Genomic DNA, 15,816 nt, shown 5'->3' on the forward strand with positions numbered 1-15,816 from the left:
CCTCAGAATTGTCCCACTGAAGGACAGGAGGCTGGGGCACTTATCTACTCAACTCCCATCTGTCATTGGTTGAGGATTACCGTCAGGGGTATTAACTCCCCTGCACCTGAAGGATGCACCTGCCAGCACGGGGTAAATAGCTCCTGTAGCTTCAGAGAAAGTCCAGAGTCAGGGAAGCAGAGAGACGCTGCTGTGAGAGCTGAAGGAAAGACTGGCAACATGCAAGGAGCTAAAATCAGTGAACCAAGATGAAGTAGCAAGGGTATTCCAAGTGTAGGCCACTCAAAGAAACAGGCTGTAGGGCAGGGTTAAGGAAACTGTTGATATGAGGTGTACCATGAACTCCCACCACCCACTCTTCCAGGTTGATGGTATCAATCCTCCCAATCCTAAGAGGCCCCTTCCACTACCTTGCACTGTCCAACGCTGCTTTTATAACTTCAGATGGAGAATTCATGAAGCAGTGTCTTGCCTCTAGATCTCACACTTCCTGGGTCAGACCGTCCCCCTTCTCCCTCACCTCGACTCCTTGGAGCTTATATGTCCTGCGGTGTGTTCACATGGGGTTAGACAGGGACAGAGTGAAGTTCTATGGTACCCTAAGATGGTGGGGGGAGGGGGTGGCTTCAGAGAGAAGTTCTTCTATGCAGCAGAGTACAAGGCCTGGGTACTAGATGCTGGCGATGGTAGTTAAGCAAGTATCATCCACTGCTCTGGGAAGCTCTGAACATTGGCGACGTTACCTCATATCCATGCTTCAGCCCAGGATGTTAAGTGCCCTGTCCGGTAACATAAATTGGATCCATAAAAAAGACTATGGCCCAGGAAAGTTATAGAAATATTTTGCCTTCCTTCAAACCTCAATCTGGTTTGAGACCCTCTTTAGTTGAAAAATACTGTTTGCTTTGGAGGCGTGATTGTGTCTTTTGGTCTAAGACAGGAGTTGGCCAACTTTTTCTGTAAAGGATCAGAACTGGAAATATTTTAGGCATCATAGGCCGTGTATGGTCTCTACTGCATGTTCTTCTATTTCATAACCCTTTAAAAATGTAAAAACCATTCTTAGATTGTGTGCCATACAAAAACAGGACACAGTGGTTCGCAGGCCATAGTTTTCCAAGTCCTGGTCTAAGAGGTTGCTCCCGGGACATCAGGAGCCAGCAGAATATCCAGACGAGTCCCTTGGGGTGGGAGAGGAGAAGGAAAAGGAAGAAGGCAAAATGAAAAGGAATCCGTTCAGCTCGATCTGGGCTGGACTTTGACCAGCCACAATGGATTTATTTATATCTAAATGAGTCAGGCCTCAGGAGCCGCGTTAGAGTGGCTGTGATTGCCTTTTTTTGTGCCAGGGGATCACGACACAGCCTGTGAGTGGGGAGGAGGTTTCCTCTGAGTCAAGAAATTATAGTCGTTGCTGCATCAGAAAAGAGGCAGCCCTTCGATTGGGAGCACAAAGACATGTCCAGTCACGAAAGAGAAACGACACAGTAATCTGAACATGGAAAGATTAATATAAAGAACTATTACTATTATTACTATAACAGGATACTGAAGTATCAACAGATTGGCCAGTAAGAAGTAAAGAACACAACCCAAAATTCGTTGCCATCAAGTCAATACTGACTCATAGGGACGCTTCGGAACAGAGTAAAACTGTCCCATAGGGTTTTCAAGGAGCAGCTGGTGAATCTGAACTGCCAGCCTTTTGGTGAGCAGCTGTAGCTCTTAACGGCCGCACCACCAAGGCTCCAAGAAGTAAAGAGAACTTCAAAAATATATGAGTACTACCCCTTGGAAACCCTTGTGGCATAGTGGTTAAGTGCTACAGCTGCTAACCAAAGGGTCAGCAGTTCAAATCCTCCAAGCGCTCCTTGGAAACTCTATGGGGAAGTTCCACTTTGTCCTATAGGGTCACTATGAGTCAGAATCGACTGGACAGCACTACGTACTACCTCTAGAGCTGAGATAGAAGACTCAAGGAAGATTCTCCCCTCCCCTGCTCCCCCTCTGCCCCAGGTCTGAGAACTCCTGGGCATAGCAGAGAAATTACTATGGTGCAGTGCCCGTAGAACATTCTAGAAATCTTCCCTTTAGAACTTTCTGGAAACTTTCCTCTAGTGTGCCAAAGAGAAGCTGTTCATGGGGAGTTGTCTCACTGCTGCCAGGTGAAGGGGGTGCCAGAAGAAGTTACTGGCCACTGGGCACAGCAGGAACTGGGCACTGGGAAGCCATCGTGCTGCAGGAATTTGGGGCTACAGGAACACACCAGAACCAGGAAACAAAATCCCTTCATTTCACAGTCTCTCCAGTGCCCTCTACTGGCAAAAGAAAAGGAGCCCAGGTGGCATAGCGTTTAAGCACTCAGCTGCTAACTGAAAGGTCAGCAGTTCAAATCCACCAGCCACTCTGTGGAAGAACGGTGTGGCAGTCTGTTTCCATAAAGGTTACAGCCTTGGAAACCCTAAGGGGCAGTTCTATCCTGTCCTATAGGGTAGCTATGAGTTGGAATCAACTTGACAGCAACAGGTTTGCTTTCAAGTTGGCAAAAGTAAAATACTTACGGGTGCAGTCTTATTTTCACAGCACAGGCAAAAAGGGTGAATTTGGAGCTGAGAGGCAATCAATAACAGGTACAAAGGAATTCCTCATTCCAGGAGAGAGGATTCTGCCTGGACCTTGACTGAGGAAGATGCCTCATTGGTGGGGCTTGAGTTTTCCTACCCAATCTGCCTCACTGACTCAGCAGTAGCCAGAATTTGAGTTTGGGCCTGAAGTCATTAAGAGTGGCATTTCTGTTAATCCTGGGATATCCTTCTGTGGAGCCATAGCCTGGGCTGAGTTGTCCTGTGAAGAATTGGAGGAGTAACCACTGGTGACACCATTTGGGGGTGCTGTGACCAGCAGATCAAGGGTTCGGGGCTGACTAAACAGAGTTAGCTACAGCAGCCTGGCGACCAGAGGACAGAGGTGGAGGAAAGGTCTAGAGGGATTGGCCCAGGAGCTCCCGCCTGCCCCAACTCCCAGGTCAACCCTTAGGAATCCATCCAAATAGTGGGGACTTGGGGGGATTTTTCTGAAATGGGGGGGAAGGCTGATGTTATAGTCATGTGAATATCAAAGGCAAACATAAAATAATGACATGGTCCAAGGCTATGGAGACACAGGAGATACACTTAGAAGAGAATAACATTTAGATCCAAAGAGTCAGTACAATTACTATTGAGGGCAAAGTTTAAAATTGTTTATTTCCTTCTGTATTTCCATGATTTTACATGATATGGGGATAATCCTGACTCAGAGCAACAATTTTGGAGTTCCCCACTCCAGCCCACAATAAAGAACTGAGAAAAGAAAGTTTCCCTTCCAACCACCTTTCCATTTGGGCCAGCAATGAATTCCTGTGTGCTAACATATTTTAACACTCCCATGATATAATTTATTGTACAGTCTTCTTGCAAATGGTAAGTTCATCATTTTTCTAGGTAACCTGATTCTGACACTAGCAAGTTGGGGATGCAGACAACTTCTCTGAGCCTCAGTTTCTTTATCTATCAAGTGAATGGAGAGATTAGTTGCTAAGACCACTTCTAGCTCTAACAGTGTGTTTCACTATAAAACCTGTTGCCATCAAGTCAATTCCACTCATCAGGAATAACCCGCAAAACTTAGATTTACAAATTAGATAAACTAGAGAGCAATTTATTTGCTTTACTAACAGGATTCTTTATTTCTCAAATGATTCACAACCGAATTTCTTTTAAAAAATTTACTCAGTGTCTTTTCAAGAGCATTTTTCAGGAATACGGTATTAAACAGTAATGCTGCCATTCTACCACATTAAATAGTGACTGTACACATGGACCTCACTGGATGGAATACACAGGAATCAAATTGACTACATTTGTGGAAAGAGACGATGAAAAAACTCCGTATCATCAATCAGAACGAGGCCAGGGGCCAACTGCGGAACAGACCATTAATTCCTCATATGCAAGTTCAAGTTGAAGCTGAAGAAAATTAGAACAAGTCCACAAGAGCCAAAGTACAACCCTGAGCATATCCCACCTGAATTTGAAACCATCTCAAGAATAGATCTGATGCATTGAACACTAGTAACATCAAGAATAGCACACACAAAGGAAGCAAAAGGTCATTAAAAAGGCGGGAAAGAAAGAAAAGACCAAAATGGATGTCAGAAGAGACTCTGAAACTTGCTCTTGAACACAGAGTAGTTAAAGTGAATGGAAGAAACGATGAAGCAAAAGAGGTGAATAGAAGATTTCAAAGGGTGGCTCAAGAAGACAAAGTAAAGTATTATAATGACACACTCAAAGACCTGGAGTCAGAAAGCCAAAAGGGAAGAACATGCTCAGCATTTCTCAAGCTGAAAGAACTGAAAAAAAAATTCAAGCCTCGCGTTGCCATACTGAAGGAGTCTATGGCCAAAAAATTGAACAATGCAGGAAGCATCAGAAGCAGATGGAAGGGATACACGGACTCATTGTACCAAAAAGAAGCAGTTGACACTCAGCCATTTCAGGAGGGAGCATATGATCAAGAACCTTTGGTACTGAAGGAAGCTGCACTGAAGACATTGCCAAAAAACATGGCTCCAGGAATTGACAGAATATCAACTGAGATGTTTCAACAAACAGATGCAGTGCTGAAGGGTCTCGCTCATCTATGCCAACAAATTTGGGAGACAGCTACCTGGCCAACTGACTGGAAGAGATCCATACTTGTGCCTATTTCAAAGAAAGGTGATCCAACAGAATGCGGAAATTATCAAACAATATCATTAATATCACAGGCAAGTAAAATTTTGCTGAAGATAATTCAAAAGCAGTTGCAGCCATGTAGCCACAGGGAACTGACAGAAATTCAAGTCAAGCTCAGAAGGGCCATGGAATGAGGGATATCATTGCTGATTATCAGAGGGATCTTGGCTGAAAACAGAAAACACCAGAAAGATGTTTACCTGTGTTTTACTAGTGCAAAGGCATTTGACTGTGTGGATCATAACAAATTATGGATACCACTGTGAAGAATGAGGAGTCCATAACAATTGTGCTCATTTGTGTACACAGACCAACAGACAGTTCTTCAAACAGAACAAGGGAATACCGTGTAGTTTAAAATCAGGAAAGCTGTGCGTAAGGGTTGTATCTTTTCACCATACTTATTAAATCTGTATGCTGAGCAAATAATCCAAGAAGCTGGGACTATTATGTAAAAGAATGGGGCATCAACATTGGAGAAACACTCATTACCAACCTGCAATATGCAGATGACACACCCTTGCCTGCTGGAAGTGAAGAGGACTTGAAGCACTTACTGATGAAGGTCAAAGACTACAGCCTTCAGTATGGATTACACCTCAAAAAAAAAAAAAAAAAAAAAAACACCTCTACAGAAAGAAAAATCCTCCCGACTGGATCAATAAGCAACATCATGATAAAAGGAGAAAATACTGAAGTTGTTAAGGATTTCATTTTACTTGGAACCATAGTCAATGCCAATGGAAGCAGCGGTCAAGAAATCAAATGACGTATTACATCGGGTAAATCTGCTGCAAAAGACCCCTTTAAAGTGTTAAAAAGCAAAGATGTCACTATGAGCACTAAGGTGCACCTAACCCAAGCCATGGTGTTTTCAACCACCTCATAAGCATGCAAAAGCTGTACAATGAATAAGGAAGAGTGAAGAATAATTGATGCATTTGAATTACAGTGTTGCGGAAGAATACTGAATATACCATGGACTGCCAGAAGAACGAACAAATATGTCTTGGAAGAAGTACAGCCAGAATGCTCCCTAGAAGCAAGGACTATGAGGCTTGTCTCACATGCTTTGGATATGTTATCAGGAGAGACCAGTCCCTGGAGAAGGACATCATGCTTAGTAGACAGTCAAGGAAAAAGAGGTAGACCTTCAACAAGGTTGACTGACACAGTAGCTTCAACCATGGGCTCAAACATGATTGTGAGGATGGCACAGGACTGGGCAGCGTTTTGTTCTGTCGTACATAGGGTCGCTACGAGTCGGAGGCAACTGGATGGCACCCAGCAACAACAGTGCAACCATAATTGTAACTAGTGTAGCTGCCGGTTACAAATGTTCAGGAATTCAGGATTTTTACGTAAGTTAATCAATCATAATAAGTTATCCCCTTACGCTTGTCCAAGCCCAGTCTTTCTTCAAATCAAGAAAATGCCCTTTACGTGGTGAGATTTTAGAGACAACAGTGAAGTCTTAGGCCCAGGGAAAAGCAAGCAAGCAAACAAAAAGATACAGTTCTTATCTGACATCATATCATAAAGGTTTCATGCCTTTGTCTCAAGGCTTCGAGAGTTCTTTTTTAAAGCGAATATCTTTGGTATGAATAAAACCATAATTTCTTTACAGATATTTACAACGTCAGTGTGCCTGGGTTAATTAGTTGCTCTCCTGAGGGGTCTTGAGAGAAAGGTGTTGGAAGCCGAGGGGTGAAGACAGACTGGAGGAGAGGCTGGTAGAGGCGGTAAGGGTGAGGTAGAACCACTGGGTACGAACTCTCTCCTATCCTTGATTTATTCCCGGCCACACGCTCAGTGCCTGACGCATGGGGGCGCTCAAAAAATATTTCCTGAAAGATTCTGAAGCTGCTTCGCCCAAAACTGGCTGTGTGGCAAGGTTGGAACCTGAGAAGGCTAAGCTGGCATCCTCGCGCCCACGAGGGCAAATTTCCAAGTGGAAGCAACGTCTGGGAGCCGGGAAGACCTCAGCAGATCCCACGGCTGGCCGGAGGGGGCGAAGGTAACTGTTATAGATATAGGTCCGGAGCGGCCCGAGGGACAGGAGCAGCACAGACTGGGGTCAAGGGTCAGGCTGGGGACGAGCCCTCTGGCTCTGGGAACTCGGTATCCGCGGTGATGCGAAGGCCAAGATCGAGGTCCTACTCTAGGGGCAGCCGCGGGGGCGGCGTTGGGGACCGAGGGTGGGTGGTCATCGCGACCGGATCACTTTGCGCGCCGCTGAGTCTTCAGGGAGCGCTCCCCTGGGTCACTGTAAAAGCGGCACTTTTGCAGAATAAGCGCTTCCCGGAACTGTGCGCGCAACGGCGGGATTTAACTCCGCAGACTTCGTGAGGCACGCTCTCGGGTGCGAAGAGTGCCCTCTTCGGGGATGGTGCGCGCTCTCCCCGGCGGTGCGCGCTCCCCTCGACAGTGACACAGGTCATCTTGCGCGCCGTCAATTTTGGGGAGCGCCGGGTCCCGAATCAGGGGCGGTACCCGCAGTCTCGCTCGGCTCCGCGCCCTGCCCCGGCGGCTCCTCCCCCTGAAGCACGCGGGCTTTTACTTTCGCTTTCGCTACAGCGGCCCCTCAGACCCCCGCACCGGAGTGACCGACGGAGCGGCTAGCTCTGGCTGCCCGACGGCCTTGGGAATGGTAACTGCGGCCTCCCCTCCGCCTGCCCTCTCCCTCTCCCTCGCTCGTTTCATGCGTGGTTTCCGCCGTTGCGAGCGCAGTTTGGAGACAGCTAGGAGCGGGGTGGTGTGGTGGTAGGAGCGGGGAGGGCGGCCCGGACGACAGGCGTTGAAACTTTGGGGGAACGGTTTACCCCGCCCCTAGCCCCGCTTGCTTTGCTCAGCTTGTCCTCCCTTCCCTCCTTGCCAGGGGGCTTAGGACACCCCATACTATACGGATTTTGCTAGAATCCCGCCTCCCCGCTTCTGCCCCCCGGCCGCAAAATCTTTTGCGGTCGAGTCGATTGCGAATCATAGCGACCCTAGGTTTCCAAGGTGCGGCTGGTGGATTCGAACTGCCGGACCCTTTAGTTTGCAGCCGCGCTCTTAACCACTGCGCTGCTAGAAAGGAGGGGTGCGATGTCTGGCACCGCAGTTAACACCAAGGACTCCAGGTCAGAGAGGCCTGGTGGAACCAGTCCCCTCACTTCTGCTTGCCGGCTGTAGGACCTTGACCTTGTCTGTGCCTGCCTGTTAAATGGGAATGATGGGATCCCGGGCTGAGGGTGGCTGCAGGCATGGATGGAGGTGATGGTGCACAAAAGAGCCTCAGTCCAGGCTCAATACCTGTAAGCTAGTACCCTCATTGTCGGACTAGCCTTGCTGCAGGGGCTCATGGAGTGGTCTCGAGGAGGTGAAAAAGGCCTGTGGACTCCCAGGCTACAGGCGACCTTGCAACCCTTCACCAGTGTACCCAGCTTTGTGGTTTATGGGGCAGTAAAGTTGCTTGCAAGAGCCATGGTGGCACAGTGGTTAACCACGGGGCTGCTAATCAAAAGGTCAGCAGTGCAAATCCAACGCTCTTTGGAAACCTGTGGGGTAGTTCTCTTCTGGCCTATACGGTCTGTCAGAATCCACTTGATGGCAACGGGCTTCGGTTTCGGTTTTGTTTTCAAGTTGCTTGCGCATGACTGTGGATGAGTCATGCGCCACCCTTTTCTCGGAAACACTTGGACTGGGTGATGTTTACTTAAGGGCTATTTCCTCCTTTAGGATCTTCTAGGCAACCAGCCTGACCTTCGTCCTCAGTATCACAACCCAGGTTCCAACACCTGGATTCAGAACCCATCTTCTGCACCTCTTTACTGTGTGGTGTTGGGCAGGTTACTTAGCCTCTCTGAAGAAACCTAGGTTACCTCAGCAAAACAGAGGGCAAGGTTCAAGTCTCCTGGCAGTGTTGTGGGGAGCAGGTGATACAGTGGAGCACTTGAATGCCCAGGAGAGCTGCCCCCAGGTGCAGAGGTGACAGGTGAAGGTCACCAGGGCTGCTTCTCTTTGAGCCCTGTAGAAAGATTGCCTTTATTTGGTCAAGAAGTGCAGCACAAATTGCATCATGTTGCTTTTCAGGAGAAACAGCTGCAATGAGTCCATTTTCTCCCTCATGAAAAAAAAAAATCCAAGTTCAGACAATGCTGGGAAGTGATTTCTTACCCAGATATGTACCAGTTGCCCTAATATGGGGGCAGTAATTAAGTGTGTTTTGAAAGAGTCACTAGAGGAATTTTGTTTCTGTCTTCACAAAAGCTGTTTAAAGCATGGACGTGGTTTTAAAATACCAGTGCAAGTAGATGGTCCAATGTCTCCTTAGTCTTGAGTTCTGTGGACAGTGATGATAATAGGGCTACTTATTGAACATTCAGAACGTGTCACAGTGTTCACAGCCACCTGTGACTTAGGTGCCAGGGTTTGCCCATTTTCCGGATAAGGAGACTGAGACTCAGAGACGTTGAGTACTTTGAGGTTTCATGGCGGAGTGTGGAGGAGCTGATTTGACCCCAGATCAGCTGATTGCCGTGCCTGGACTCTCAACTGTCCTCCTGGGTCCCTTTGGTTCCGTTGTCTGTCCTGTGTCAGCAGTTTATTCTGGCACTAAAGGATTTAAAAATGCATTTCAGTTATAACATTCATAAAGAAATATTTCTTGAGTGCCTGCCGTGTGTGGGGCACTTTTCTGTGCCTGATTGTCATGGATTGAACTGTGTCCCCCAAAAATATCAATTTGACTAGGCCATGATTCCCAGTATTGTGTGATTGTCCACCATTTTGTCATCTGATGTGATTTTCCTATGTGGGGTAAATCCTATCCCTACAATGTTGATGAGATGGGATTAGCGGCAGTTATTTTAATGAGGCAGGACTCCATCTACGAGATTAGATTGTATCTTAAACCAGTCTCTTTTGAGATAGAATAGAGAGGAGCGAGCAGAGAGACATGGGGACTTCATACCACCAAGAAGCCAGAGCTAGGAGCAAAGTGCATTCTTTGGACCCGGCGCCCCTGTGCTGAGAAGCTCCTCGACCAGGGAAGATTGATGACAGGGACCTTCCTCCAGAGCCGACAGAGAAAGCCTGCCCCTGGAGGTGATGCCCTCAATTTGGCCTTGTAGCCTACTAGACTGTGAGGAATAAATTTCTCTTTCTTAAAGCCATCCACTTGTGGTATTTCTGTTACAGCAGCACTAGATAACTAAGACACTGATAAAAGAAAGATGATTAAGATACACTCTTAGTCTGCCAGTAGTCAAGAGTTCTAGCTGACGTTAGCATTAATAGTAATAGGAATGACTAACAGAGTGTCACTGTTAGTGCTTTGTCTATCGTATTGACTTTTAAAGAGAAGGTAGACATGTTTAACAATCCAGTAAGGAGTATCCCTTGGATGACTGCTCTTTGCACCGTGGGCCTCCAGAAGGGGACAAATACAAGGAAATGGTGCCAGCAAGCTGTTTCCGGGTGGTGTGGCAGACTGAGATAGGCCTGGAGTTTCTTGCTGTGCCATGAGGATGAATGGAAATGAGGGGCCCATTTATACCAAGTCTTGGTTCTTGAGGCAGCTTCTTTCTTGATTGAAATGGTGTGCCTGGGATCAGGCACCCCACTCGATCACCCCCCTGGAGTATGAATGCCCTTTGGCTGGCTCCAGAAATCAAACTCAGCCTGAACGTTTAGCCTTATGGATTTAAAAAGGTTAGGTACCACCGGACTTGCAAAAATTCACTCTGGCAGGTGGGTGGAAGGAAAGCTACCTGCCCCGCAGGTGTTATTCAGCATCAACCCGCAGAGAGGCTATAGGTTTCAAAAAGAAGACTCTTATGGCCTAATGTTTGGAGGGAAAGTTCTGGAAAGCCTCCTGCCATTTGAGCCATAGAAATCCACCTGAACTTAATGTCTCTAGCCAAGTTCAAGTGTCTGGGAAGGATGAGATTAAACAGGGTGTTTAAACCTGGCCATATAGAGTTCCTTCTGACTTGAACGGTCCTCTCCATGTTCCATCTGCTTCCCATTTACCTAGTTGACCCCTACTTGTGGTTCAGTTCTCAAGGCGGACATTTCCTCTCCTGCAACCCTTCCCTGACTTCTCAAAGAGGCTCAAGGCTGAAAAGGCTCGGAGGCTTAGCTCGGTCAGGTCTCCTGGTATGGTTACAGTTAGTTCTGCTCTCGTGGCACTCACCTCCATCACAGATATTTACATGGTCCTTTTATCAATGTCTGTCCCCAACAAGGCAGGACCACGTCAGTTTTGCTCATGGGTAATCCCTGGCTCTGAGCACTGGGCCTGGTACGTTAGACTTCCAGTAAATGTTTATGGAAGAGAGTGAGGGAGGGGGTTTCCAAAATTCTGCACAGCCCCAACAGTATTTTAAAAAAAAATGCTTAGCTTATCAGGAGATATTGTGCTCAGGGTTTTCTTTTTTTAAGTGGTCACGTTGCTTTATGCTCATACATCCTAGGTTCAGCCTTTAAGATGAGCTTCAGCGGAAGGCTCAGGCTGAAACACTACGTGTCAAAGTTAGTGTCTCTTTCTGGTGGATTTTGTCTAACTTTAACTTGTTAGTTTTGAGACTATCTGAGTACTTTGTTAATAGCAACCAACACTGAAAGGTAACAGAGTCTATATAAACGGGACAGAATAAAAATTACCATGTGTTTTCTGTGTGCCTGGCCTTGCATGTGGCTCCTCTGGAGATGGGGTTACCTCTGTTGAGAAACATTTTGGGTCCTAATCTGAGAAATCTACCTCCCAAATGGAAACACATGGTGGTGATGGTGAGATTAAGGACGTGTTAGGAAGCAAGATGGCCATTTGACTGCCAATGGTCATTGTAAAGATCTGGCTGTGGGACTTTACCCTCTTGGTCCTCTCCCCACTGCCCAGCTCAACCTCAGGTAAGCTGGAGAGTGACATGGTAATGCCACCCAGAACTCGAGGCTGAGGTCATCACTTTGCCTACTTGGGCACCTCTCCCAAAGCTGAATGCCTTCTCCTTCCCATCTCCAAAAGCCGTTACTCGTTTACGACCCTTGACAGGCGGTCCACAGTGTCTTGTCCCAAATGAGTATTGAACAAAACAGTGGATGCTACATTAGAAGCTCCCTAAGTTCAAGGACTTCGTTTCTTTCCTTGCTATATACCGTCTCTGGAGCAATGCTTAGAATATAGTTGGCACTCAGACACTTGGATGAACTGATGGTACAGTAACCCAGGGGCCTAAATATGCTGAACTGCTTACTGCTAGGCTTAACTAAAACCTGTGTCACGTAATGAGTTTTATTTAAAAATGTCATAGATTGGTGATGTCCCCTGATACTGATTTTCTTTTTTGTCCTCCCAGATGGCAGATGATCAGAGCTGTATGGTGGAGCAGGGAGCCGGGGATTCAGCAGATAAAGATGCGATCGATGCCAAGCCAGACCGGTCCTCGATTGTCCAGAGACTCTTCAAGTAAGTCACCTTCCCTGCTGGGCTAAACAGTGGCGTTGGGCCACTTAGGCCTGCCAAGCCTCTGCCATCCCCATCCACCATGGAGAAGGGAAAATCCAAGTATGGAGGCTCATGCTATGTGATCTAAACAAATACATTTTGATAAATCATTAGTATTATTAAATAGCAATTATTAATCAAAATAATTATTAAATTGAAATTGCCGCTTTTAATGGGATCCACCACCACCACCATGATTCCAACTCACGGTGACCCACTGTGTGTCAGAGTAGAACTGTGCTCCACAGGGTTCTCAATGGCTGACTTTTTCAGAAGTAGGTCACCCGGCCTTTCTTCTGAGATGCCTCTAGGTAGTATCAAGCTGCCAACCTTTCAGTCAGCAGCCAGCTGCATTAATCATTTTTACCACCCAGGGACTCCTTTAATGGGATAGATGGGACTTTTAAAAAAGTTAGTTTATGGATCTACGGACGAATAATACTTACTGTTAAAATAAGAAAGAATTTAGTATCATTTTTTCCTGTTTTTCATTTATATATATATAAGTGTTTGGAAACCATTAATAAATACATAGGGGTGGCAGGAGTTTTGTTACAATAGTGTCTTTTAATTTTTTTGAATTGAGATTATTTTATTTATTGTGCTTTAGACGAAGGTTTACAGAGTAAATTAGTTTCTCATTAAACAATTAATACACATATTGTTTTGTGACATTGGTTGCCAACCCCACAATATGTTAACACCCTCCCTTTCTCAGCCTTAGGTTCCCCATTTCCATTCGTCCAGCTTTCCTGTCCCCTCCTGCCTTCTGGTCCTTGTACTTGGGCTAGTGTGCCTGTTTAGTCTCGTATACATGGTTGAGCTACGTGTGTTATTGTTTGTTTTATGGGGCTGTCAAATCTTTGGCTGAAGGGTGAACCTCAGGAATGACTTAAGTACTGAGTTAAAAGGGCGTCTGGGGGGCCATACTCTTGGAGTTTCTTCAGTCTCTATCAGACCAGTAAGTCTGGTCTTTTTTTGTGAGTTTGAATTTTATTCTACATTTTTCACCAGCTCTCTCTGGGACCCTCTATTGTGATCCCTGTTAGAGCTGTCAGTAGTGGTAGCCGGATACCATCTAGTCATGCTGGACTCAGTCTGGTGGAGGCTGTGGTAGCTTTGGACTAATCTTTCTCTTGTCTTTGATTTTCTTCATTGTCCTTGCTCCAGATGGCATGGAACCAGTGGAATATCTTAGATAGTCACTCACAAGCTTTTAAGACCGCAGACACTACTCACCAAAGAAGAATGTAGAATATTTTCTTTATAAACTTTGTTGTGCCATTTGAGCTAGATGTCCCTTCAGACCATGATCCCCAGCCCTCAGCCTAGTAATTTGGTTCCTCAGGGAGTTTGAATGTGTCTATGAAGCTTCCACGACCTTGCCTTGGTCAAGCTATGCTGACTTCCCCAGTGTTGTGTACTGTCTTACCCTTCACCAAAGCTATCACTTACTTATTGTCTAGATAGTGTTTTTCCATCCCCACCCTTGCCCTCCCTAGTCACCATCAAAGATTGTTTCTTCCTGTGTGTAAACCTATTCATGAGTTTTTAGAGTAGTGGTCTCATACAATATTTGTCCTTTTGTGATTGACTTTTTTCACTCAGCATAATGTCCTCCAGATTCATCCATGTTGTGAGATGCTTTGCAGAGTCATCCTTGTTCTTTATCGGTGCATAGTATTCCATTGTGTGTATGTACCATAGTTTATCTGTTCATCTGTTGATGGGCACTTAGGTTGTTGCCATCTTTTTGCTCTTGTGTGTATGTCTATTCATGTGATGGCTCTTATTTCTCTGGGATATGTTCCAAGGAGTCGGTGTCATTTAATTTTTTTAATTCCTTCGGAGTTATGTGCCAAAAATGACAACTCACTTAAGTTCTTCCTCCATTGTGTTGAAGAGAAAGAATTGGAAATTCTGTTACTTACAAAAGAAACTGTTATTCAGCCCTTGAAGACCTTTATTTTCTCAGTTTCTGGGAAGCACACCAAAAAGGCTTTACTAAAACCTCTCTAACAGCTGTTAATTAAACCTGTTTCTCTTTTACTTACAAGCAACTTGTTTAACACAAAATACTCAAAAAAGAGATAAGATGATTAAAACAGTATAATGCACATTTGTGAATATCACTTTTGATATGAAGCTCTTTCATACATGAAAAATGTCTGCTGTCAAAACTCATTGGTAATGCCGAGCTTCCTTGTCAAACTATCAAACTTGTCAGTCAAGCCAAACTTGTTTTCTCTCAGTGAAACTCTGATACCTTTTTTCATTCAACAAATGTGTGATAAGGCATCCCTGTGACAATCATCAGAACGAGCCCTGGGAGCTCAGTGGTTAAGGCACTCGCCTGCTAACCTGAAGGTTGTCAGTTCAAACCCACCAGCCACTCTGCAGAAGGAAGATGTGGCAGCCTGTTTCCATAAAGATTACAGCCTTGGAAACCCTATGGGGCAGTAGTACTCTGTCCTATAGGGTTGCTGTGACTTGGAATCAACTCGACAGCAATGACAGTCATCTTGTTTCTAAATCTTAAGATGGATGGTTGGATGGATGGAAAGGAAGGAAGAGAAGAAGGGAGGTAGGGGCACAAAGCCTAGCCCTGCGTTTACCTCCTGGAATCAGTATCTGCATCCCTGCGTGGTGCAGATGGTTAATGTGCTTGGCTGCTAAGTGAAAGACTGGCGGTTTGAGTGCACCCAGAGGTACCTCGAAAGAAAGGCCTGTCATTCTACTTTCAAAAAATTACCCATTGAAAACACTGTGGTGCATGGTTCTACTGTGACACACATGGGGTCACTATGAGTTGGAAGTGACTTGAGAGCAACTGGTCAGGGTCTCTAGCTCAAGAGTGATATAGTCTTTGAGAATAACCAGGGTATGAAAGAGGCAAGGTCATTAAACAAGATCTGTCATCATTTCTGTCCCATTCTGCCATATGATTGGGTCTGGAACATCCCACGCCGGCCCACATACCCATTTGTAATACCATGCTGCAGCCGTGACTCTTAGAGTCACTGCAGTGGGGCTTCCTGCTTATACATGACTCTCCTACGGCTGCAGCATGGTATTACAAATGGGGTATGTGGGCCGGCGTGGGATGTTCCAGACCCAATCATATGGCAGAATGGGACAGAAATGATGACAGATCTTGTTTAATGACCTTGCCTCTTTCATACCCTGGTTATTCTCAAAGACTATATCACTCTTGAGCTAGAGACCCTGACCAGTTTCTTTCAAGTCACTTCCAACTCATAGTGACCCCATGTGTGTCACAGTAGAACCATGCACCACAGTGATTTTTTTTTTTTTTTTCGTTAGAGGCCCTGGAGGTTTCCACACCATGTAGGGTTTCGGCTGGGTGAGGAGAACCGGGAGAAGGGAGAACGGGGAAAGGGTCTCCAGACCAGTTGCAGGAAAAAATACAAATGTAAGTTGAGGATCTGGTAATTGATTCCCTTAAAACTGAACTCTCTGTGTCTGCAGCCCTTGTTACGGCTTTGTGCATCCCTGTTTGAGGACCTCTGCCTTAAAGACCCATCATGT

At 45.8% G+C, this 15,816-nt stretch overlaps 1 protein-coding gene across 4 annotated transcripts in view; it reads left to right on the top strand.

Annotated features, from left to right (window-relative positions):
* The first annotated feature begins 6,639 nt into the window (after positions 1 to 6,639).
* The window catches only part of CASP7 (caspase 7), a 51,639-nt gene continuing 42,462 nt past the window's right edge, over positions 6,640 to 15,816 (top strand). Inside the window, exons 1-2 of one of the 4 annotated variants that reach the window (XM_049854673.1) lie at positions 6,640 to 6,795; positions 12,119 to 12,228. In XM_049854673.1, the coding sequence (XP_049710630.1) occupies positions 12,119 to 12,228 (110 nt within the window). In that variant the 5' untranslated portion in view covers positions 6,640 to 6,795. Of the gene's footprint in view, positions 6,796 to 7,102; positions 7,429 to 12,118; positions 12,229 to 15,591; positions 15,701 to 15,816 lie in introns of those variants that run through there. The other 3 variants (XM_049854672.1, XM_049854674.1, XM_049854675.1) reach the window with 3 other exon arrangements.

This window comes from Elephas maximus, chromosome 16, assembly GCF_024166365.1.
Source record: "Elephas maximus indicus isolate mEleMax1 chromosome 16, mEleMax1 primary haplotype, whole genome shotgun sequence".
Classification (NCBI taxonomy): Eukaryota; Metazoa; Chordata; class Mammalia; order Proboscidea; family Elephantidae; genus Elephas; species Elephas maximus.